Source organism: Carettochelys insculpta, chromosome 23, assembly GCF_033958435.1.
Source record: "Carettochelys insculpta isolate YL-2023 chromosome 23, ASM3395843v1, whole genome shotgun sequence".
NCBI lineage: Eukaryota > Metazoa > Chordata > Testudines > Carettochelyidae > Carettochelys > Carettochelys insculpta.
In genome coordinates, this window is record NC_134159.1 from 22,312,129 (window position 1) to 22,337,383 (window position 25,255).

At 57.8% G+C, this 25,255-nt stretch overlaps 1 protein-coding gene across 6 annotated transcripts in view; it reads right to left on the reverse strand.

Annotated features, from left to right (window-relative positions):
* PLEKHG5 (pleckstrin homology and RhoGEF domain containing G5) overlaps nucleotides 1-25,255 on the reverse strand; it is a 77,612-nt gene that overhangs the window by 8,271 nt on the left and 44,086 nt on the right. For all 6 annotated transcript variants that reach the window (XM_074975644.1, XM_074975646.1, XM_074975645.1 and 3 more), the window contains 10 exons: nucleotides 19,893-20,029; nucleotides 19,207-19,370; nucleotides 6,387-6,572; nucleotides 5,514-5,684; nucleotides 4,462-4,557; nucleotides 4,093-4,143; nucleotides 3,472-3,621; nucleotides 3,269-3,379; nucleotides 598-747; nucleotides 211-348 (listed from right to left, as the gene is read on the reverse strand). In XM_074975644.1, coding sequence (XP_074831745.1) covers nucleotides 211-348; nucleotides 598-747; nucleotides 3,269-3,379; nucleotides 3,472-3,621; nucleotides 4,093-4,143; nucleotides 4,462-4,557; nucleotides 5,514-5,684; nucleotides 6,387-6,572; nucleotides 19,207-19,370; nucleotides 19,893-20,029 — 1,354 coding nt within the window. The remainder of the gene's footprint in view (nucleotides 1-210; nucleotides 349-597; nucleotides 748-3,268; nucleotides 3,380-3,471; nucleotides 3,622-4,092; nucleotides 4,144-4,461; nucleotides 4,558-5,513; nucleotides 5,685-6,386; nucleotides 6,573-19,206; nucleotides 19,371-19,892; nucleotides 20,030-25,255) is intronic.

Sequence of the window (25,255 nt, forward strand, 5' to 3'; positions counted from 1 at the left end):
CACACACAGCCCAGCCCAGCCCCACCCGTGCACCCCACACACAGCCCAGCCCAGCCCCACTCCACCCGCACGCCCCCTGCCCTTCTCTGCCCGCGCACCCCACACACAGCCCAGCCCAGCCCCACTCCACCCGCACGCCCCCTGCCCTTCCCTGCCCGCGCACCCCACACCCAGCCCCAGCTGCACGCCCCTGCCCTGCCCCTCCTGTACCTTGTCCACCTCCTCTGTGCCGCTGTCCACCACCTCATAGGAGTCGATGCGGCTGAGAATAGCCACCAGCCGCTGCTGCTCCTGCCGCTGCCGCATGCGCGAGTTCACATGGTTGATGAACTGCTCCACGGAACTGATCTGCCAAGAGGGAGTGGTCAGAGGCTCCCCAGGACGCCCGGCACCACTGGGGTGCCCCAGGCCTGGCCCGGCAGCACAGCCGGGAGCCCTGCGGATGTGCCGTCAGCCCTGGCTGCAGAACGGGGCCAGGGCGCGGGGCTGTGCTGCCAGCACCAAGCAGGGCCGTGATGGGCTGCAGGCTGCTGTCGCCACCTGCTGGGGCAGCCGCCCACAAGGCAAGGCCTATCGCCCGCGCTCCGGGCGGGTTACCATGGTGATGATGGCGTCCCGGGTGCAAGGATCATCCGTTTTCTTCAGCACTGACTTGAGCAGCAGCGGGTACTTGGTGAGGCGCTGGTGCGGCTTCACCAACATGTCGCTGAGCTTCAGGCGGTTGCACTGCTTGTGCTTCTCTGCCCACTGCAAGCAGAGACCGGCAGGGTGAGGGGCGGGGCGGGGCAGGGCAGGACAGTGCAGGCGGGCAGGTGAGGGGAGGGAGGGCGTGGGGCGGGCAGGTGAGGGAGGGGACGGGGCAGAGGGGACACGGCGGGAAGGTGAGGGAGAGTGAGGGGGTGGGGTGGGGTGGGGTGGGGCAGGCGGGTGAGGGGAGGGAGGGGGCGGGGCAGAGGGGACAGGGCGGGAAGGTGAGGGAGAGCGAGGGGATGGGGTGGGCAGGGGAGGGAGGGGACAGGGTGGGCAGGTGTGGGAGGGGGCGGGGCAGGCAGGAGAGGGAGAGCGAGGGGGTGGGGTGGGCAGGGGAGGGAGAGGGCAGGGCAGAGGGGACAGGGCAGGCAGGTGAGGGGAGGGAGAACGAGGGGGTGGGGTGGGCAGGGGAGGGAGGGGACGGGGTGGGCAGGTGTGGGAGGGGGCGGGCAGGTGAGGGGAGGGAGAGCGAGGGGGTGGGGTGGGCAGGGGAGGGAGGGGGCAGGGCAGGCAGGTGAGGGGAGGGAGAGCGAGGGGGTGGGGCGGGCAGGGAAGGGAGGGGACAGGGCAGGCAGGTGAGGGGAGGGAGAGCGAGGGGGTGGGGCGGGCAGGGGAGGGAGGGGACAGGGCAGGCAGGTGAGGGGAGGGAGAGCGAGGGGGTGGGGCGGGCAGGGAAGGGAGGGGACAGGGCAGGCAGGTGAGGGGAGGGAGAGCGAGGGGGTGGGGCGGGCAGGGGAGGGAGGGGGCAGGGCAGGCAGGTGAGGGGAGGGAGAGCGAGGGGGTGGGGCGGGCAGGGGAGGGAGGGGGCAGGGCAGGCAGGTGAGGGGAGGGAGAGCGAGGGGATGGGGCAGGCAGGAGAGGGAGAGCGAGGGGGTGGGGTGGGCAGGGGAGGGAGAGGGCAGGGCAGAGGGGACAGGGCAGGCAGGTGAGGGGAGGGAGAACGAGGGGGTGGGGTGGGCAGGGGAGGGAGGGGACGGGGTGGGCAGGTGTGGGAGGGGGCGGGCAGGTGAGGGGAGGGAGAGCGAGGGGGTGGGGCGGGCAGGGGAGGGAGGGGGCAGGGCAGGCAGGTGAGGGGAGGGAGAGCGAGGGGGTGGGGCGGGCAGGGAAGGGAGGGGACAGGGCAGGCAGGTGAGGGGAGGGAGAGCGAGGGGGTGGGGCGGGCAGGGGAGGGAGGGGACAGGGCAGGCAGGTGAGGGGAGGGAGAGCGAGGGGGTGGGGCGGGCAGGGAAGGGAGGGGACAGGGCAGGCAGGTGAGGGGAGGGAGAGCGAGGGGGTGGGGCGGGCAGGGGAGGGAGGGGGCAGGGCAGGCAGGTGAGGGGAGGGAGAGCGAGGGGGTGGGGCGGGCAGGGGAGGGAGGGGGCAGGGCAGGCAGGTGAGGGGAGGGAGAGCGAGGGGATGGGGCGGGCAGGGGAGGGAGGGGACAGGGCAGGCAGGTGAGGGGAGGGAGAGCGAGGGGGTGGGGCGGGCAGGGGAGGGAGGGGACAGGGCAGGCAGGTGAGGGGAGGGAGAGCGAGGGGGTGGGGCGGGCAGGGGAGGGAGGGGGCAGGGCAGGCAGGTGAGGGGAGGGAGAGCGAGGGGGTGGGGCGGGCAGGGGAGGGAGGGGGCAGGGCAGGCAGGTGAGGGGAGGGAGAGCGAGGGGGTGGGGCGGGCAGGGGAGGGAGGGGACAGGGCAGGCAGGTGAGGGGAGGGAGAGCGAGGGGGTGGGGCGGGCAGGGGAGGGAGGGGACAGGGTGGGCAGGTGTGGGAGGGGGCGGGCAGGTGAGGGGAGGGAGAGCGAGGGGGTGGGGCGGGCAGGGGAGGGAGGGGGCAGGGCAGGCAGGTGAGGGGAGGGAGAGCGAGGGGGTGGGGCGGGCAGGGGAGGGAAGGGGCAGGGCAGGCAGGTGAGGGGAGGGAGAGCGAGGGGGTGGGGCGGGCAGGGGAGGGAGGGGACAGGGCAGGCAGGTGAGGGGAGGGAGAGTGAGGGGGTGGGGCGGGCAGGGAAGGGAGGGGGCAGGGCAGGCAGGTGAGGGGAGGGAGAGCGAGGGGGTGGGGCGGGCAGGGGAGGGAGGGGACAGGGCAGGCAGGTGAGGGGAGGGAGAGCGAGGGGGTGGGGCGGGCAGGGGAGGGAGGGGGCAGGGCAGGCAGGTGAGGGGAGGGAGAGCGAGGGGGTGGGGCGGGCAGGGGAGGGAGGGGACAGGGCAGGCAGGTGAGGGGAGGGAGAGCGAGGGGGTGGGGCGGGCAGGGGAGGGAGGGGACAGGGCAGGCAGGTGAGGGGAGGGAGAGCGAGGGGGTGGGGCGGGCAGGGGAGGGAGGGGACAGGGCAGGCAGGTGAGGGGAGGGAGAGCGAGGGGGTGGGGCGGGCAGGGGAGGGAGGGGGCGGGCAGGTGAGGGGAGGGAGAGCGAGGGGGTGGGGCAAGCTGGGGCGGGCAGGTGAGGGAGGGGCCGGGAGAGCGAGGGGGCGGCAGCCCAGCCTCACTGCCCCAGGGCTGCAGCCCCCCGGCCCTGGCCTGGCAGTGGGCCGTGCCGGGCTCACGCTCACCGTGAGGTAGGCGCGGAAGAGGTCGCTGTCCCGCAGCAGCGTGCGCAGGTACTCCATGCAGCCCTCCTCCTCCATGCAGTAGCACACGTAGGGCTCGAAGAGGGAGCCGAACTGCAAGGCAAGGCCAGGCAGGGCCAGTCAGGCATCGGCACCTCCCTCGGGCACAGCTGTGCTGCAGCGAGGCCCCTTGCGCCCGCACCCACCGTTCTGAATCCCGTCAGGAAGTCCAGAGGGTCCAGCAGCGCCTTGGTGCTCCGGGCCTTCCGCAGGACGGGGGCCATCACGCTGCCCCACAGGGCGCGGTGCAGCTGGATGATCTGCTGGATGTTGCTGAACAGACGCTCGGGCTCCACCTGCGAGGATGGCACGGCGGCAGTGGGCCTGGGACAGGCAGCTGCCTGGCTGGGCAGGGCAGACCGGCAGGGTTTGCCAGGTGGGGATCCCCACGTTAGTACCCCTCTGCCAGGCCTGGGACTCCAGGGGAGACTGGCTCGCTGCATGAGGGCCTGGCACCTGGGGGGCAGGGTGAGGCCGTGGACAAGGGCTGCCTATGAGCTGGTGCAGAGCAGCTGGTTCAGGGCCAAATGGCCAAACCCTGCAGCAGGGGAGTCCCTGCATCTCTGCGGCAGCCCCACGAGCCTCCAGTCCTCCCCACAGGGCACTTTCTGCCCTAGGGCCCCATGGCTGCACCAGTTCCTCAGCTGGGTGAGGCCGCCCTGGGCTGGGGAGCTGCTCCCAGCAGGTGCCAGGGTGCCTCGTGGCGCAGGGGCCAAGGCAGCCCTCCCTGGCTCGGAGGGAGGCTCCTGCCGTGGCCAAGCCCTTACCTCACACAGCAGCCCCGACTCCTGCAGGTTGAGCAGGCAGCAGAGGAAGAGCTGCAAAGAGAGCAGAGACCAGGCAGTGCAGAGCAGGCACACCCCACCCTTCCTCCCTCCACATGGCTGCCCACTCACACCAGGCACGCAGCCGGCACGGCGCTGGAAGCTGCAGCGTGCGCAGGACAGGAGGGAAGCCAGCCAGACCAGCTTGGCTCCGGCCAGGCCCGGCGTGCTGCTCTCAGCCAGGGGCCCTCCGTTCGGCACCGGTGAGCACCGCATACATCATCAGCTAAGGTGAAAGCCCCTGAGGGCATCCTCTGGGAGCTGGGCTGACACCCCTCACGCCCCTGCATCAGCCTGGCAGAAGCCACTCACGTCTGTGATCACTCTGAGCTTCCGCATGTAGGTGGCTTCCGTGTGCAGCAGCTCCCAGATGGCCTCCTGCTGGTGGCACTGCCGGCGCGTCAGGGCCTGGGGAGGGAAAAGGTGAGTTCCACAGGGCTGCAGGGCCCTGGTCCGAGCCCCTCGTCCCTGAGAGCAGGACAGACAGGGAGTGCCCCATGCAAACGCCTGGGAGGGGAGGCCCCGTTTCATGGGCTCAGCGCAATCCCAGTGCCACTGGGGCAACGGCCCCTATGGAGGACAGAGGCCAAAGGCACAGAAATGTGTTGGGGTGAGGTTGTGCTCCCTGCTGCCTGGCCACCTGGGCATACCAGGAGCTGTGCACCCTGGCCACCAGCCCACTGGAGATGTGGGACGTGGGGGTCACAGGAGCTGTGGGCACCGGCCAGCAGGGGACGTGGGGGGTCACAGGAGCTGTAGGCGCCAGTCAGCAGGGGACGTGGGGGGTCACAGGAGCTGTGGGCACCGGCCAGCAGGGGACGTGGGGGGGTCACAGGAGCTGTGGGCGCCGGTCAGCAGGGGACGTGGGGGGGTCACAGGAGCTGTGGGCGCCGGCCAGCAGGGGACATGGGGGGGTCACAGGAGCTCTGGGCGCCGGCCAGCAGGGGACGTGGGGGGGTCACAGGAGCTGTGGGCGCCGGCCAGCAGGGGACGTGGGGGGTCACAGGAGCTGTGGGCGCCGGTCAGCAGGGGACGTGGGGGTCACAGGAGCACTGGGCGCCGGTCAGCAGGGGATGTGGGGGGGTCACAGGAGCTGTGGGCGCTGGCCAGCAGGGGACGTGGGGGTCACAGGAGCTCTGGGCGCCGGCCAGCAGGGGACGTGGGGGGGTCACAGGAGCTCTGGGCGCTGGTCAGCAGGGGATGTGGGGGGGTCACAGGAGCTGTGGGTGCCGGCCAGCAGCCATGGGGGTACCAGAAGCACTTTAACTGAATGAGGGCCTCCCGGGAAAGCTCAGCCCAGGCTCCCAGGCCTCTCTGGGACATTCTGTGCAAGTCAAAGCCTCTCCCCCAAATAAGCCAGTCACCTCCGTGCCCTCAATGATTTCCTGCCAGCTGTCCTCCAGGCACAGGCTGGCGTCATCCTCCTCTTCCTCCCACGAGTCCTGGTCAAAGCGGAGCTGCTGGGGCATCTTGGGGAGGCCAAAGAGGCTGTAGCTGTGCAGCTTGCTCTCCAGCTGCTCCATCTTGTCCAGCTCCTATGTAGAGCAGCACAGCTGGCTACTGCAGCCCACAGCGGGGGTCCCGGGGCTCCCTCCCCATGGCCAGCACAGCCCACGGCACTCAGGCACCCACAGATCCAGCTCCCGACTCGGAAACCCCGAGGGGCTGCAGAGCCTTCTGCCTGTTCCCTGAGCTGGGGGCACAGCACCTGCCGAGCTGGGCAGGGGCTCCCGGCCTTCTCCCATTACCGGGCCTCGTGCCAGGGTGCTGGGCAGGGAGCAGGATGCCAGGGCACGGGCAGGCCCTGCAGGAGGGCTCAGTGACTCACAGTGGGGCTGGCGGCATGCGCAGGGGACTGCCTCATTCCAGCCCTGGGGCTGAAGGCCCCAGAATGGCCAAAGGGCGCTGGGAGCGGAGGCAGCCTGGAGATGGCCACTCCCTAGCCTGCTCTCTGCCCTGGGGCTGAACGCCAGCAACCAGGGCAGCCAGGTCCAGGGCATCACACCACAGCTTTTCCGCTGCACTCTGCAGCAGGGCTCCCAACGACCCCTGCCCTGCCCTGCCCGTGTGTGGCCAGCCCTGCCCAACGCCCTCCAGGGGCTGGCAGGCCACTGCTTCCCCTAGACACAAGCGTGGTGGGCGCCATGCCCCCCAGGCCGCTCTGTCTGGCAGACCCTGCAGCCCAGGACCTCCTCCCAGCCCCGGCTACCAGCAGAGCCAGGCTGAGCCTGATGTACCCGTCCGAAGGGGCCAGCGCTGGCGCCGGAGCCAAAGAAGCCGCTGAAGCGGCTGGCAGCCCTGTTCTTCCATGTGTCCGTGCCGGAGCTGGGCAGGGAGCAGCTGGAGGGCGGCAGGGGCTCCTGGCCCGGGATGCTGGCATCGCCCAGGAACTCGCTCATGTTCTTACGCCGCCGCCCTGGGGCCTGCAATGGCATGGGGAGAAGAAGCTGTGAGGGCTGCTGGGAGCAGGGAGCGCCCACGACCAGCTGCTGCCCACCCGGGCCCTGCACGTTTCTCTGGCCTCTGACCACCGCTGCAGGGGAGGGAGGCAGCTCAGCCGGCCCGGCAGAGGCAACGAGCCCCAGCCCCTCCCTGCCACACAGCAGGGCCTTGCTCGAGTAGCACCGCTGATTGCAGCAAGCCCAGCACCAAGGCCACGCTCTCAGGACCACCCCGAGGACAGCCAGGCGCTGGCTCGCTGCTGCCCTGTGGGCTCCATGTCCTGGGGCCTGGCTGATCTGACCCGAGCCCGCAGCAGCTGCACCTACTGCCAGGAATCCAGCCCCAAGCGCTGTGGCCACGCAGCAGTGGGAGACGGCCCACTGAGCACACGGGCTGGGGTGTGCGCAGTCAGCCTGCACTAGCGCGGCCCTCTGAGCCCCTAGGGCAGAGTGAGCAGCCCAGGGCCGCACGGCCTCGCCGTGGCTACAGCCGCCCTGCGCTCCTCGGGCCCTGACCAGCCGGACAAAGGCCGACCAGGGCAGTGCTGAGCCCAGCCCCACGGCTCCGGCTGCTGAGTGCAGGGCAGGGGCTGCTCTTGTGTCAACAGTACGTAAAAGCCTCCAGTGGCCTGGAGCGAATGCACTGCTGAGCCGGGAGCTCAGGACGCCCCCAACAATGAGACACCCGTCCCGGCTGCACAGCCAGGGCCTGCAGCCATCTGCACACACCAGCCAGAGGTGCAAGGAGCACGTGCGTGCACACACATGCACATGCACACACACTGTAGTCTCAGCCCAGAGGTAGCTCAGCCCAGCCCTGGCCAAGCACTAGCCAGCAGAGCTGCCAGGGCTTGTCCAGCTCCAGCCTGGCTCTCAGCTCCCAGAGATTACCCCAGGGCCAGCGCAGAGTGGGGTGTTGTGCCTCGGGGGAGGGGCACTGGTGCTCAGCAGCACGTGCTGGGCAGGCTCCTGGGCATGGGGACAGGGACGCAGCCCAGTCCCGTGCCTGCTGCGGGGAAGGAGCGGGGAGCGCAGCCTGGTCCGGCAGGGGCTCCTCTGCATTCCCTGAATGCCCCAGGGCATCTGTGACCTCAGCTCCCCACAGGGCTCTGCTCTCTGCGCACAGGCCCTGCGTCTGCAGCACCGCGCTAACCCGACAGGCACTGGCCTCCCAGCACGGTGGAGCGGCAAGGTGCTGCCAGGCTGCAGCGTTCCCTGCCCCAGCACAGCCAGGTGTTAGACATGGGGCCGGGCTGGGCAGCCCTAGCCAGCTCCGATCCACCCAGGGCACTTCCGGTCCCTGCCAGCAGCTGAACCCCCCCCCCACACACAAGCTCCAGCTCGCCCTGCAAAGCCAGCGCCTGCCCAGGGCCCGCCCCTTGGTTGGCCTCTTGCAGTGTCCAGCAGCCGTCGGCGGGCTCTTCAGAGCCAGCCCTCGTAAAGCTGCTGCTGGGAGGACACAGGCGTTTCAGCAAACTCCTCCCCTGGGGGGCTCCTGCAGCCAGGCTGCGGTCACTGCACCAGCCCTGCTCTCTGCCCTCGCCATCTCCCATCTCCCTGGCTGGGTCCAGCCCCGGGACGGTGCAGCAGGTGTAACAGCCGCCTCAGGCCAGAGTTCTGCGCGCGGGCCAGCCCCCATGGTCCCGTCCATGGAGGTGACTCACCCTGACATGGGCCATTGCAGCCAGCAGAGCTAAGGGCGCACACAGCACAGCTCAGCAGAGCCTGGCTGCTGTGGGGTCTCTGGGCTGCCCGGGGGACCAGTTGCTGTCAGCTTCTCCCAGGAGGGGATGACATCAGCTGGCTGTGCTTCATCCCCCTCCTGGGGCGGACACGCCAGCAGGCTCCCCCTCCCCACAGCTGGGTGTGACCACAGCCAGTGCTGGGAAATGAGGCTTTCACTGATAGGGACATGGGTGTACCCCAGGGCACCGAGTCTGGGGCAGAGCCAAGAAGAGCTGTGCTGTGCTGTGCCAAGGCCCAGCCCAGGACCCACTGTGCCAGGCGCTGTACACAGAGGCCCTGCCCCAAAGACGTTACAGTTTAAGTAACCAGATGTGCTGAGTCCACTCCCCCCAGCTCCCCAGCCCCCTTTCCACTGCTGGGCCAACTGTGGCTCTCCACCTAGCCAGGGTGCGCATGGCCCCACCAGTGGACACCCAGAACAGCAGCCCCCAGCCTGCCTGCCACTCCCCTGGAAGCCCCCATTCATGGGGCGCCTGGAGGGGATGGCCATGCACCTCACACTCCCAGGACATGGGTGGATACAGCTCTTCCTGGTGCCAGAGGCCAGGGGGCTCTCTGAGGCTCCCCCTCTGCGCCGAGCAGCGTGAGGTGGGGCAGCCGGCCTGGGGGTATTGGCTTGAGGGGCAAACAATCTAGCCAGAGATCCCTTGTGCGAGTCTCACCGACAGCCTGACCCCCAGCAAGCACCTTCCACTCTGGGCATGAGCCACTGAGCCGGTAAGGGGCTGGAGCTGGGAGCAGCGCAGTGGCTGAGACCACAAGCCCCAGCGCCCCTCAGCCCAGCCCAGCCCACGGGGAAAGCCCCACACTGCAGGCCCCAGCCTTGGCCAGCTCAGGTGAGGGACACCTGTCCAGAGCAGCTGCTGCTAGTCAGGCGCAGGCCCTGGCTTGCAGGAGCAGGGGAGGAGCTGCCTGGCTGGGGAACTCTGTGACAGCAGCTGCTGCAGGGCTGTGAGAAAGATGAGGGAGCAGAGAGGATTCAGCCAGGCCAGTGGTGACCAGGTGGGTGGCTCGGCGTGGGGGAGGAGATGGTGAGGACCTGCAGGGGTCAGGGGAGCACCAGCCCCATGGCAGGGGTGTGGAGGCCTTGCAGAGAGCTCAGTGCTCAGGGAGGTGACTCTGCCTCATCTCCCAGGACAGCCAGTGGCTTCCCCAGACTGGCTGCTGTCTTTTGCTTGGGTCCCTCCTCCCCCGGCCCCGGCCCCGGGCAAAGGGGCATGGACTCATGCTCTGCTCCCTGGGCTGTGCAAACTGGCCGCCCCACAAGGCGGTAACTCACCGTCTCCACACATGCCAGGGCCTGACCTCCAGCTGTCCTGCGCTGCACCGGCTCTGGCCCTCGCACTGTCACCCTCCAGCCTGGCTTGGGCCCCTCTAGCACCGGGCGCCGCCAGGCTGCACGTGGCCCTGCCACCAGCTTTGGCAGGTGAGCCTCCTGCAGCTGAGCATCATAGTGCTGTATCCTTGCAGCCACAAGCCCTGGTGGCACAGCCAGCTCTTCGGGTGGGGGGCTGCCGCAGGCAGGGAGGTCCCTCTCCGGCAGCTGGCGTGTCCTGGCCTTGGGCACAAACCAAGTGGCAGGTGGAGAGCTCGGCACAGTCAGCTCGGAAGGTGTTTTGCTCCTGCTGGTAGCTCACCTTTGATCACAAGCTGGCCTTGGGAGAGCCGGGCCCAGATCTGGAGTCCGTTCCTGTTTGCCCGGATACATGCCAGCTCCCTGCACAGGGCACGCCCACTACGGAGACACCTCCCACAGGCCCCTGCCACCCTGCAAGGCCCGGGGAGCTAATCTTACCTTGCACGCTGCACACCTGCAGGCCGGCCCGGCCCACGCAGGGCCGCGTGGCTGCTGACACACACGCCCAGAGGTGCAGCTGATGTACGCACAGGTTTACATGGTTGCACACACAGAGGAGGCTGTGCAGCTGCACACAGGCACAGGTGTGCCATGAGCCAGGCTGATCAGCTGAGTCCCACCAGCAGTTATCCCTCCAGCCCAGACAGCAGGGCGGGGGGGGCTGAGTGGCAGGGCATTACCCAGCAGGGTGAACTTCCCTCCTCCTCGGTCCCTGCCAGGTGAGAGCCTCTGTACTAGCTGGGTCTGTAACCTCGCCCAGCCTGGCGCAGAAGGGTGCTCTGACTCGTCTAGCTGACGGATTGCCGCCAAGAACGTGACCTTCATTGGTATGTGCAGGAGAGAACGTGCCCCAGAGGCTCAGACGACACTCTCCTAAGGTGTTTGAGTACGTGAGAAAGATCCCATGGTGGTGTGAGCTCACAGCCTTCCAGGCAGATGTTCTGAATCCCTGTTAGGAAGCATCTCTCAAGAAGGTACGCAAAACCTGATGTTCCCTGTATTGGGTCATGAAAGGCCATAAGGGCAGCTACGTGTACTACGAACTTACAGCTAGGCCCAATCCCTTAAGGTCTAATAGATAGTCTAAGGGAGTGGGCAGAAGTATCATGGGAGCAGCTGGTTGGTTTTGCTGGCACCAGAGAGAATTTCTTCTGAAGTACTCTGAGCCGCGGCTCGACGGCTATTTAGTGACTTGCTCTCTGTACAGTTTATTTCTCCTTGTTGCTGGAGCCCTGGAGGAGCCCCGCATTACGACACAGCCTCTCTGGATTCGGGTGGAACGCCCATCCCTTGATCAGAGACAGGAGAGCCACGCGTAAGGGCAGTATTTGTGGGGCACAGATTGCTAGGCCCCAGAGGGGAGGGAATCGTGTCTGTCTGGCTCATGGTGGGACTATGAGGCTGATGTGAGCTCTGTCGAGTTGTAACCTGTGGATGACCCGTGGTATCTGTGGGAGGGTGCACGGCACAGATGTCTTCCATGGGATGAGGAAGGAATTCCCTACTGACCCTGGTGCCGGCCCTGTCTGGGAGCAGAAGAGCGGGAATTTGTGCTGTGTTGCTCAGGCAAATGGGGCTACCCAGTAACCACCCATTTACGGAATATCCCCCAAGGACACTGCCATGGATTTCTCACTTGTTCCTCTGACAGGTGCCTGCAGAGTGTATTGGCTGCAGCGTTCTGGCAATCTGCTAGGTAGACTGCGGTGACGTTCATGATGCTGTGGATGCACCAGTTCCATAGTTCATGGCTTCTGTACCTAAGGAGTGAGAACAGGCCGCTCTTCGTTTGTCAACGCAGAGCATGCATGCCAGGTGTCCGAACACAAACCGACTCGTTTTGTGGGTGACAGTGGGGACACTCACTGTGTACCGCTCAAAGGTCTAGAAGGCTGATGTGCAAGCAAGCTTCCATCATGGACCACCTCCCCTGTTCGGTGTGGTGACTCAAATGAATGCCACAACTTGTTTACCTGACAATTACTGATGGAGGGTCTGCTTGAAAAGCAATCCCTGAGAGAAGGCTCTTTGGTTCTGTCCACCAGTATAACGATAATTTTGGCAGTAGCATCACCCTTTCACTTAGACTGTATTTGCTGGCTGCATAGACCACACTCAACTGTCTTTGCAGAGTAACAGAGAAAAAGTCAGACTATGAACAGGAGGCAGCCAGACAACTCTCCAACACCAAATCTTACAGACCTCTCTCCGCTGATCCCATACTGGAATTCCAAAAGAAATTACAACAACTACTTAAGGAACTCCCTGCTACTACTCGAGACCTTATTCACTCAGACACACGTTCTGAGCCCCAACCTGGCTTATTCTATTTACTTCCCAAAATCTACAAACCTAGAAACCCCGGACACCCTATTATTTTGGGTATTGGCACCCTTACCACTGGACTATCCAGTTACGTGGACTCCCGCCTCATAACTGCCACCAACACTCCCAGCTATCTCCAAGATACCACTGATTTCCTTAGGAAATTACAAAACATCGGAAAAGTTCCTGACAACACCATCCTTGCCACTATGGATGTAGAGGCTCTGTACACTAATATTTCACATGAAAACAGACTACAAGCGATTAGGAATACTATCTCTCATGTCACCACAGCCAATCTGGTGTCTGACCTCTGTAACTTTGTTCTCACACACAATTATTTCTGATTTGGGGACAATTTATACCTCCAGATTAGTGGAACTGCTATGAGCACCTGCATGGCCCCACAATATGCTAATATATTTATGGCTGACCTGGAACAACGATTCCTCAGCTCTTGTCCCCTATTACCCCTCCTCTGCTTACGATACATTGATGACAGCTTTATGATTTGGACCAATGGTATAGAGACTCTAGAAGGATTCCACAGGGACTTCAACAATCTGCACCCCACCATCAACTTATGCCTCGACTACTCTGTGGGAGCACGAGCACCTGGTGGCCGGGCCTCACTCGCAAGGCAGAATGACCATACACTCCATCTTGGAACGCTATCATACAACGGCGGGAAGGTCTGAAGCCAGGCCAGGAGAAAGAAATCAGAAAGTTGACAAGTAGTTGGAGAGTCCCCAAAGAGAACATCCTGACAAGCAGATAGCAAGCCCCCAAAGAGAACAGCTGGGGCTAGTAGCTGGAAGCCCCCCAAAGAGAACATCTTGGTTGCACAACATCAGAAGGTCCCAGGGGAGGTTCAGAAAAAGACCAAGGACAGAGGAAATCTTGTAACATGTTCTGACAGGCCGGTAGGATAGAAAGCCCAAATTAGGTAACAAACGCTTTAATTGGCCAGGTATCGAACCCCCAAGTAAGAAACAGTATAAAAGGTGATTTAGCAGGAATAAGGGTGTGGGCTCCTGGACACAAGGCGGAGGCTAGCAACTTCTAGTCCAGACAGCAGACCCCGGCCTGATCACCCGGACGTCACCACCACGAAAGGTCCCAACCAAGCCGTATCTCTGACTTGAAGGGCCGCTGTAACGTAGTTGTTGGTGAGATGTGGGAGCACTGGATGTTATTGGTAAGTCACATGTAATATTATATATATATATATATATATATATAACAAGCGTTAAGTAATTGTAGTTACGAATAAATGAATAAATCACTATCGGTAAATACCACTAGCTGGACTAGCTGGGTCTGTATAGAGAATTATTGGGGCTTAGAACAGCCACAGGGCATTGTGGTGTTCACAATCGGAGTGTTATTGCTCCTGGTACTCATAATACTGTGGAAACCTAGGTTTTAAAGTGGATACACTGAATCACATATTGCTGCTACACTATATCAGGCTGCTATAAAGGTGGGGTGGTCGGTCCCGGGCCACCTGACTGCCCTCGCTGTATCACACCCCACGCGCACCCACAGGACCCGGAGTAGGTCGGCACATCGTCATACTCCAAGTGAGAGGTGCATTTCCTGGACACTACAGTACAAATCAAGGATGGCCTGATTGTTACCACACTCTACCAGAAACCCACTGATCGTTATACTTACCTACACGCTTCTAGCTTCCATCCTGCACACATAACTAGATCCATTGTCTACAGTCAAGCCCTTAGGTACAATCACATTTGCTCTGATCCTACTGACAGAGACCAAAAACTACAAGATCTTTACCAAATATTCATAAACCTGAATTACCCACCAGAAGAAATAAAATACAAATTGACAGGGCCAGACGAATACCCAGAGACCAGCTACTCCAAGATAGGCCCAAAAAAGCCAAGAACAGAACACCACTGGTCATCACCTACAGCCCCCAACTCAAACCACTGCAACCAATTATTAAAGACCTACAACCTATTCTTAATCAGGATGCCACACTCCAGAAGACCCTAGGTGACAGGCCTGTTCTCTCCAACAGACAACCTCCCAACCTTATGAGGATTCTCACCAACAATCACAGTCTGTACCGTAGGAACTCCAGTCCTGGAACTTTCCTTTGCAACAAGGCCTGTTGCCAGCTTTGTCCACATATCTATTCTGGAGATACCATCACTGGACCTAACCAGGTTATTCACAGAATCACGGGCACATTCTCATGTTCCTCAGCTAACATCATATATGCCATCATGTGCCAACAATGCCCAGATGCTTCGTACATTGGACAGACTTCAAACTCTTAGACAAAACAAAAAAGCAGTAAAGTAGCACTCTTAGACAATCTAGACACTCTTAGTAGCACTCTTAGACAAAGAATGAATGGGCACAAGACACAAAAACACTCCTGATTCACAAACTGGTCAGTCAGCACTTGAATGGAGTGTGCCATTCTGTTAATGACCTGAAGGTTTGCATCTTACTGAAGAGGAATTGTCACAACTGATTGGAAAGAGAGGCTGCTGAACTCTCTTTTATATTCAAATTTTCCACATTAACGTGTGGTTTGAACTGGGATATGAATTTTCTAGGTCATTATAGGGGCTCTTTTGCATACTCGGCTTAATCTAATTCTTGACTCCCCCTCCCCACCTGCCCCTCTACTCTCTGATTTGCTCACCTCAATAATATTTTTCTGATTTGTCAACTTTGATTACTGTTTTTGGTTCTCCATGCCTTAAATATTGAGACTGTTCTGGTATGACGATGGTCTGAAGAAGTGGGTCTGTCCCACCAAAGCTCATCACCTAATAAACTATTTTGTTAGTCTTTAAAGTGCTACTGGACTGCTTTTTTGTTTTCATCTTTGCAGACAGCGTGTATGATGCCTTGTATTATGTACAACATAAGTCATAGCCCCTATGTGCCCTAGAACTCTTTTCTGGGTGTTGATTTGAAACTGTTTTCACAAAACCAAACTGCAGGACGTGGTCTACATCCTGTTGTAGGAGACCCCCGAAGAAGGAGGGAAAAGGAGAAGGATGAGTGGAACAAATTTGGAAGAGATGGTACAGCCAAAGCTTTTGGTCTCCAGCACCCACTGGTCTATCACTACCCCAAGCATGGTAAAATGGTGCAAGTGGTGGCTAAAAGCATCGTTTGGCAGATTCCATAGCGCTATCCACAGGGAGGTCGTTCACACTTAGACAAACACTTCCAAACTGGAGCTTGAGCGTGGACAGCTGGTTGGATGAGGCCTGTCCTCTCCGACTGTAGTTTGGTTCTGGTTTGGTCGCAGTGCCGTTGCCATTGGGTAAAGAGGTGCCTTGCATTGCTGTTAGGCCTGGGATGCGCAACACAGGCCCAGAGTCCTTCCTTGTGTGACCTGCATTGCCTGTTCTGAACAAGAAAAGCTTTTCCCCATCGAAGGGAAGGGCCTTCACTGGAGCTGCAGTTCTTTCAGGTCCCTGTGGCCATTTCTTGTGCAGCTGTGTCTGCTGTGCCCATGGAGGCCTGCAGTGCAGTGTGAGTGGTTATTTGATCCGCCCTGAGGTCAGCCTTCTGCTCAGGCAGATTGCCTAGGAGCACCTCTCCTTTAATGTGGTTGGAATAGCTACAATTTGCCAAGATTGCACAACCAGGAGCGGGCTCTGGGCCCAGGATCAGCTCCAGAGCAGGAGGCAGCCCCAAGCTGAGGTCAGGTACAGAGGAGCAGGGCACGCTGCGGTTTATGGGTAGGGTGGGTTAGGGGTGGGAAAGCAAAGTTCCCAGAATCAGGGCCAGAATGTGCTGTGAATCAGGCCCTGAGCCAGGCACCGTGCAGGGCAGGGGCCTGCAACCTGGCTCGTCCAAGACTTCTTTGTGGCTCCCGGCACTACAGTTACAAAGTAAAAATCCCCTCCTGATTATTTGATAAACAGTGAGCATCTAAAAGCCCAACAGTGAACAACTCACATCTAATAGCAAACACTGTGATCTCGAAATGGTGGATAACTCCCCTTTAGTACGTGCAGCACATTGTGAAACATGATACTGTATCTGAGTTTTGATCGTGTTGCTAACAGAGCCTTGATTCTGCAAAGCGCGTGGCACTCCTGCTGCGAAGGGCAACAGGCATTTTAAGAAAGAAAAGTGAACTTAAACATGAAGTAAAATTGACCTAATTGAACGAGGTTTGGGAGTGAAGGTCAGGAAGACAGTGGTACAAACATACATAAACTGTGAGGAAACAGAATATGTAAAAAGTTTGTGAACATGCTGCAGTAAAGAGCATTACCAATCATTGTGTGCTGTTCTTAAGAGAGGGTTATTACAAGTCTGGTTGGACGTTCTGTAGTAAGGACGGCCTCGGAGTCACTTAAGAGAGGGGTTATTACAAGTCTGGTTGGACGTTCTGTAGTAAGGACGGCCTCGGAGTCACTTAAGAGAGGGTTATTACAAGTCTGGTTGGACGTTCTGTAGTAAGGACGGCCTCGGAGTCACTTAAGAGAGGGGTTATTACATGTCTGGTTGGACGTTCTGTAGTAAGGACGGCCTCGGAGTCACTTAAGAGAGGGGTTATTACATGTCTGGTTGGACGTTCTGTAGTAAGGACGGCCTCGGAGTCACTTAAGAGAGGGGTTATTACAAGTCTGGTTGGACGTTCTGTAGTAAGGACGGCCTCGGAGTCACTTAAGAGAGGGGTTATTACATGTCTGGTTGGACGTTCTGTAGTAAGGACGGCCTCGGAGTCACTTAAGAGAGGGGTTATTACAAGTCTGGTTGGACGTTCTGTAGTAAGGAACCTTCAGAGGTCATCGAGACTATATGTATGAATATTCATAAGATTGCTCTTCCATATTATGCATATACATGAGATGGCTAACTGGTGTCAACATGCATGAGAGACAGGACACTATAAATGGAAAGCATCTTGCTCAGGGACCCCGGGTTTGTCTTGTCGGCACTAGAGAACCGATCCGGATTGGCAGAAGCCCAGCTCCACCCCTCCCCCATCTAATTCACCTGGCCAGTGCAGTTAGGGGGAGCAACTATTGGTAACAGCAACAAGACAGGAGTATGCGTGTGTGTATGTGTGTGTGTGTGAGTGTAACATATCATATGCATATGACAAGTGCTGACTGCTATACGTGTGTTACCAATAAATGTGTGGTTTGCCTTTTCCCCTGAAAACAACCTGTGCACTACTTTTCAGTACAACATTTTGGTGGAGAATGTGGGCATTGTGACGACAGTGGAAACTAATGTAGGCTGTAAATGAGATGGCAATGGTGTTTATGTGTTAGTAGAAGATGTAATGGGATTGGAAGTTACAAAAACTGTTATCTGATTGGGTGGTAAAGGAGTGGAAATAGAGGAGGAGCTTACAGGCCTTTGTGTTACTGGAGGGACATTCTATGGAACATTTAAATCAATCTCTCCTAGTCCTTGGTGCACTTGAGTTGAACAAGCTTCATTATCCTGGAACAAAGTTAAGGAACTAAACAGTTCTTTGCACACTGAACTGGCATAACAACAGTTCTCTTCTTTAGCTCCTCACCAGAAATTACCACTGGTGGTAATTCAAGATTGGTGAGACCAAGGGAGTTAATGGTTACATTAGGAGCTCCAGAATTATCAAGAAGTTGACTTAAGGAAGTTGGCGCCTCTCTCATAGTCTTATTTTACTCCAAACTGGGAAGTCTGGTGGTGTCTAAAGATGGTGCATCTTTTTTTGGTTGTTCTTCAGGGACCAACATTTTGATTTCTTGGCTGGGAATGCCTTTTAGTTCAATATCAGGCTGGTCTGTGTTACCCTGGACAACCTGTGCATTCTGGCATTTGTTGTCTTGAGAAACATTAAGGCCCTCTGTGCTATCCTTGGGAATGCCAGTCATAATAGATACAGAAACTGCAGGATTTTGAGTATCAGAGAGGTACTCGTGTTAGTCTGTATCGTCGAGAACAACAAGCAGTCCTGTGGCACCTTACAGACTAACAGATATTTTGGAGCATGAGCTGTCGTGGGCAAAGACCCGCTTCAGCAGATGCATGAGTGGTGTGGGGGAGGGGGTTCAGAGGGGAATTTAAAGAGCGGAGTCCCAGTAAAAGGGAGGGCCAGAGCTGACAAGGTCTATTCAGTCAAGGTGGAAATGGCCCATTATCAGTAGTAAGGCTGTGAGGGCTGAGGAGGATGTGAAGGCCAGGACTCTATTAGGGTTTAAAAAAGAGCTTGATAAATTTTTGCAGGTTAGGTCCATAAATGGCTATTAGCCAGGGATAAAGTATGGTGCCCTAGCCTTCAGTACAAGGGCAGGAGATGGATGGCAGGAGATAAATCACTTGATCATTGTCTTCTGTTCTCCTTCTCTGGGGCACCTGGCATTGGCCACCGTCGGCAGATGGGATGCTGGGCTGGATGGACCTTTGGTCTGACCCAGTATGGCCATTCTTGTGTTCTTATGTTCTTATGTATCAAAAGAGGAAAAACAAGTCAGATCAGACAGGGGGATGTGGGCCCATTGTCAGAGTCTAATGAAGAGACATTAATACCCAGGGAAAAGCTGCTTTTGTAAGGGGCCAGCCACTCCCAGTCTCTGTTTAATCTTTGGTGATGGAGTCAAATTTGCAAATAAATTGCAGCTCAGATTTCTCTCTTTCCTCTGAACTCCCCCCCCCCGACCACCACTCACGCATCTGATGAAGCAGGTCTCTGCCCACAAAAGCTTATGCTCCAAAATTTCTGTTAGTCTATAACGTGCCAAACTTTGTAGAAGCTGAAACCATTGCTGGCCAAACACACAATTGCCACCAACAGCCCCATTTAGTGTCTGCATCCTGATCTTATCCGTGTGCTCGCTGACAGCCAGAGCCATCCCCAGACCGGCTCCCAGCCACAGAGCACAAGGGAGGCAGCACCCCGGCCCCAGGAAGACACAGAGCCACCTGTGCTGACCCCAGGCACTCACCTCTCCCAGCTGCAGCCTGGGCCAGGACGGTGTTTCACAACAAGAACCGCCAGAGAGGCCCAGTGCCCACAGAGAGCTGAGCTCCACCAGTGCCAGCTCCAGCTCCCAGGAGTCGCTGTCCGTGCTCTGTACGGCACTGTCTCAGCAGTGCTCACAACGGGCCACCAGCAGCCTCACTTCGTTCCACAGCTCCACCGAGCGCCCAGGCAGCCACCGCCCCTGCTGCTCCCCCACTCACCACGCTGTACGTGCTCTCCCGGCGGCAGGGTGGCTCCTCCAGCCGCTGTCCAATGGGCGCGACGGGGAAGGGGGCTGCAGCGCCAGAGCAGCGCATGATGGGCAGACTCAGCGATTTGACGTCCTTCACGGCCTGCTCCACCTTGAGCTCCTCGCCGTGTTTGGCTGTGAGGGGAGCACAGGGCGGGGCTCAGCCAGTGGGCGCAGCTCGAGCGCCAGCTCCAAGCTTTGGCTCTGGGTAGCGGAGCCATTGCCAGGGCTCCTGGCCCAGGGCAGCACAGCTCCAGGTGCAGAGGCTGCTGCACTGCTCGGAGGGTGACCCCTGCTGGACACCTCAGGAATAACTCTGGGCCCTCCCTGCCTCCCTCCCCGGCTCCCCAGGGACCTAGCATGGGCAGTGCCATGTGGAACAAGGCCTGCCCTCTGCCCCCACTGCCAACACGTGGCACGCACTGGGAGCTCAGCAGAGTCTCTCTGGCTCCGTGGGCAGAGTCGAACCACACCAGCCCTGAATCTTTCCAGGTGCCCCCAGAGGGGAAAGTCTCCCCCACTCACTCCCTGGGCAGCCCGGGACATCGCCGAGCTAGCGCCTAGTGGGGTGCGGCTGAACACGCAGAGCTGATGCTGCAGGACAGCACCCGGACTCCACCCAGAGGCACGCTGCTGAGCCGGGGCACACGGGCGCACCTTTCACTCGCAGGTAGTGGCCCCCGAAGCGGTACGCTTCAAAGCTGAGCGACAGAGGCGTGTTGGACTGATCCAGATAAATGTCCACCTTCACCAGCTCGATGCCTTTCCTCTCAAACACCGGCAGCAGCACCTCTCTGTGGGGCAGAGACAGACAGCGCTGCTCCCTCCCTGCCCCAGCTGCGCTCGCGCTGCACCCGCTTGGAACCAGAAGGGGCTGGGCCCTCTGTGCCAGGCAGGAGCTTGGTGAGAGCGCTGGGGACATACACAGGGCTCCTGCTACCACTGAGGCCAGTGTCCGGCCTGGATATATGGAGCTATACCTATCTCAGAGAACTGGAAGGAGCCTTCAGAGGTCATCGAGACCTCTTGGCAGGACCAATCGCCATCTCTGACAGACTTTTTTAATCTATTTGCCCCAGACCCCTAAATGACTCCCTCAAGGACTGGACTCACAACCCTGGATTCAGCAGGTCAGCGCTCAAACCACTGAGATATCCCTCCCTATCGTGCAAGCAAAGGCTTTGAGCTGGGCCTAACCAGCTAGCAGCTCTATAAGGCGGCAGCCCCAGCGAACCCTGTGAGCAGCAAACAGGAGCAGCTAACAGGGAGTTTGCCTGGGAAAGCATCCTAGAGGAGCTCAGATGAGTGTGGCATTTGGGGGGCTGCATTGTGAGCTGGTGGGTTGAATTTCTGCCTGTGTGTGTGTCTGTGCATTTGTTTGATTTTGCAGAGGGGGCAGTTTGCATAGCTGCTGCCTGTGTGCCTGAGCATCTGTTTTGCAGAGAGGGGCAGTTGGAAAGCATGTTTGGCAGTTTGGCAAGTTTGCAAGATGTGAATTGGGAGAGCTTCCTTCCAGGTGGGCCTTCAAGGGCTGATTAGACTGGAGGCAAAGGCTTTGAGCTGGGCCAAACCAGTTAGCACCTCTGTAAGAAGGCAGCCCCAGCAAACCCTGTGAGCAGCGAACAGGGAGTTTGCCTGGGAGTTCACCTTTGGGAGGAGCCACATACCTGTTTTGCTTTTCTTATACGGTGTTTCTCTTGTGTCCCTCAAGGCAGCACTAGAAACAAGGGATCTCTGAAAAGGGAATACTGGAGAGTGACATGGCTGGTGAGAGGTCTGTTGCGACCTGCATGTCATGTGCCGTGTTTGTCTTTCTCCCGAACGACAGAAAGGAGGATTTTCTCTGTACCAAGTGCAAGCTGGTAGCCATTCTAGAAGAGAAGGTTAAAGGACTTGAGGTGCGAATATCAACCCTCAGGTCCATCAGAGAGGGTGAAGACTTTCTGGATAGAAGGCAACAGGTGATACTGCAGGAACAGGAGGCTGCCCAAAACAAGGAGGAGAACTGGGAGCGTGTTACTCCCAGGAGGAGAAAACAAGTTCCAGTTTGTCCAATTCCAGTGGAGCTAAGTAACCGCTTTGAGCCTCTCTCCACAGCCGTGTCTACACGAGCCCCAAACTTCGAAATGGCCACGCAAATGGCCATTTTGAAGTTTACTAATGAAGCGCTGAAATGCATATTCAGCGCTTCATTAGCATGCGGGCGGCCGCGGCACTTCGAAACTGACGCGGCTCATCCCGACGGGGCTCCTTTTCGAAAGGACCCTGGCTAGTTCGAAGTCCTCTTATTCCCACGAGCAGATAGGAATAAGGGGACTTCGAAGTAGGCGGGGTCCTTTCGAAAAGGAGCCCTGTCGGGATGAGCCGCGCTGAGGCGCGTCAATTTCGAAGTGCTGCGGCCGCCCGCATGCTAATGAAGCGCTGAATGTGCATTTCAGCGCTTCATTAGTAAACTTCCAAATGGCCATTTGCGTGGCCATTTGGAAGTTTGGGGCTCGTGTAGACGTAGCCCACAGGTGATACAGCAGAGATAAGTGGGGCTGATGCCTCACAAGGACTGGATCTGAAAGAGTCCCCACAGTTTCCAAGGCCTGTGATGCGCAGCCCTAGGGACGGGAGTTCTACCACCACCACCTCTAAGAGAAAAGATGGGTTGTGGTGGTCGGGGACTCCCTCCTAAGAGGGACAGAGTCACCCATTTGCTGCCCAGACCTAGAATCCCGGCAAGTCTGCTGCTTGCCTGGAGCTAGAATACGGGATATTACAGAGTCCCTGCCAAAAATTGTTAAACCTGTACACTGTTACCCCTTCCTCCTTCTCCACGTAGGAACCAATGATGCAGCTAAGAGCGACTTTGACAAGATCACGGGGGATTATGTAACCCTTGGAAGGAAGATCAAGGGATACGGTGCACAAGTGGTGTTCTCATCTATCCTCCCTGTGGAAGGAAGGGGTACGCATAGGGATCGTCGAATAGCAGAAGGTAAATGCGTGGTTGCGTAAGTGGTGTAGCAGGGAAGGATTTGGTTTCTTTGACCAAGGGATTCTTCTTCATGAACAGGGATTGCTGAGAAGAGATGGGATCCACCTCACAAAGAGAGGAAAGAGCATCTTTGCAGGCAGGCTTGCAAACATAGTGAGGAGGGCTTTAAACTAGGGTCGTCGGGGGAAGGTGACACAAGCCCTGAGGTAAGTGGGGAAGGAGGAGGGAACAATCAAGTGGGTTTCCTGGGTGAAGAGGAGAAACTGGGGCAATCAGCCCCTTCTCTAAGATGCTTGTACACTAATGCCAGCAGCCTGGGGAACAAACAGGAAGAATTAGAGGCCCTGGCACAGTCAAACAAGTATGAGATGGTTGGAATAATGGAGACTTGGTGGGACAATTCGCATAACTGGAACACGGTAATGGAAGGTTACACATTGTTTAGGAAGGACAGACGGCAGAAAAGGAGGAGGAGTTGCGCTCTATGTGAGGGAGCAGTATGATTGCTCAGAGCTCCAGTATGAGGAAGGAGAAAACCCAGTTAAGTGTCTTTGGGTTAAGCTCAGAGGCGGAAGTAACAGAGGTGATGTTGTAGTTGGTGTCTGTTATAGACTGCCAGATCAGGGAGAGGAGAGAGATGAGGCTTTCTTCAGGCAGCTAAGTGAAGCTTCCAAATCACAGGCCCTGGTTCTCATGGGAGACTTTAATCATCCGGACATTTGTTGGGAGACCAACACAGCAGCGCACAGACAATCCAGGAAGTTTTTGGAGAATGTTGGGGATAACTTCTTGGTACAAGTGCTGAAGGAACCGACCATGGGACGTGCACAACTTGACCTGCTGCTCACAAACAGGGAAGAACTGGTAGAAGGAATAGAAGTGGGAGGGAACCTGGGCTGCAGCGACCATGAGATTGTAGATTTCCGGATCTGGACAAAAGTAAGAAGGGTGAGCGGTAACATACAGACCTTGATTTCAGAAGAGCAGACTTTGACTCCCTAAGAGAACGGATGAGCAGGATCCCTTGGGAAACGAAGATGAAGGGGAAAAGAGTTCAAGAGAACTGGCAGTATTTTAAAGAAGTCTTACTGAAGACACAGGAACAAACCATCCCTCTGCATAGTAAGAAATGCAAACATGGTAAGCAACCAGCTTGGCTTAACAGGGAAATCCTTGATTAGCTTGAATTCGGAAAGGATGCGTACAAGAAATGGAAACATGGACAGTTGACTAAGGAGGAGTATAAACATACGGCTGGAGAATGCCGGGCAGTAATCAGGAAAGCGAAAGCACAATTGGAACTGCAGCTGGCAAGGGATGTGAAGAGTAATAAGAAGGGTTTCTACGAGCATGTTAACAATAAACAGGTTGTCAGAGAAGGTGTGGGGCCGTTACTGGATGAGGGAGGTAACCTAGTGACAGATGATGCAGGAAAAGATGAAGTACTCAATGCTTTTTTTGCCTCAGTCTTCACGGACAAAGTCAACTTCCCCATGACAGTCCTAGATGATGAAGTACGGGAAGGTGGAGGGCAGCCATCTGTGGGGAAGGAACAAGTTCTGAGATATCTAGAAAAATTAGATGTGCATAAGTCCATGGGTCTGGATTTAATGCACCCCAGGGTACTGAGAGAATTGGCAGAGGTCATTGCTGAACCTTTGGCCATTATCCTTGAAGACTCTTGGAGACTGGGGGAGATACCGGATGACTGGAAGAAGGAAAATGTAGTCCCCATCTTTAAAAAAGGAAAGAACGACAATCCAGGGAGCTATAGACGGGTCAGCCTTACCTCAATCCCTGGGAAAATAATGGAGGGGATCCTCAAGGAATACATTTTGGAGCACTTGGAAGAGGGGAAAGTGATCAAAAGTAGCCAACATGGATTCACCAGGGCAAGTCCTGCCTGACCAATCTGATTAGCTTCTGTGACGAGGTCACAAGCTCTGTGGACATAGGGAAGTCAGTGGATGTGATATACCTTGACTTCAGCAAGGCTTTTGATACGGTGTCCCACAACATTCTTGTCCATAAGTTAAGGAAATATGGATTGGATCCTTGGACTATAAGATGGATAGAAAGCTGGCTTGATGGTCAGGCCCAACGGGTAGTGGTCAATGGCTCGATATTTGGATGGCGGTTGGTTTCAAGCAGAGTGCTGCAAGGCTCGGTTCTGGGGCTGGTGTTATTCAACATCTTTACTAATGACCTGGATGAGGGACTGGATTGCACCCTCAGCAAGTTTGCGGATGACACAAAACTAGGGGGAGAGGTAGATACGTTGGAGGGTAGAAAGAGAATCCAGAGTGACCTGGATAAATTGGAGGACTGGGCCAAAAGAAACCTGATGCGGTTCAACAAGAAGTGTAAAGTCCTGCACCTGGGGCAGAAGAATCCCAAGCATTGTTATAGGCTGGGGACCGACTGGCTCAGCAGCAGTACGATGGAAAGGGACCTAGGGGTTATGGTGGATGAAAGGCTGGATATGAGTAAACACTTTGTCCTTGTAGCCAAGAAAGCTAACAGCATATTGGGTGCATTAGGAGGAGCATGTTGAACAGATCTAGAGAAGTGGTTGTTCCCCTCTACTCAGCACTGGTGAGGCCACATCTGGAATATTGTGTCCAGTTTTGGGCCCCCAGTATAAAAAAAGATGTGGATTTGCTGGAGGAGGTTCAGCGAAGGGCAACAAAAATGATTAAGGGTCTGGAGCACAAGACCTATGAGGAGAGGCTGAGGGATTTGGGCTTGTTTACTTTACAGAAGAGAAGACTTAGAGGTGATTTAATAGCAGCCTTCAACTTCCTGAAGGGGAGCTCTAAAAAGGAGGGTGAGAAGCTGTTCTCAGTGGTGTCAGATGGCAGAACGAGGAGTAATGGTCTGAAGTTACAGAGGGGGAGGTGTATGTTAGATATTAGGAAAAACTACTTCCCCGGGCCGGTGGTGAAGCACTGGAATGCGTTGGCTAGAGAGGTGGTGGATTCTCCATCCCTTGAGGTTTTTAAGTCCCTGCTGGACAAGGTCCTGGCTGGGATGACTT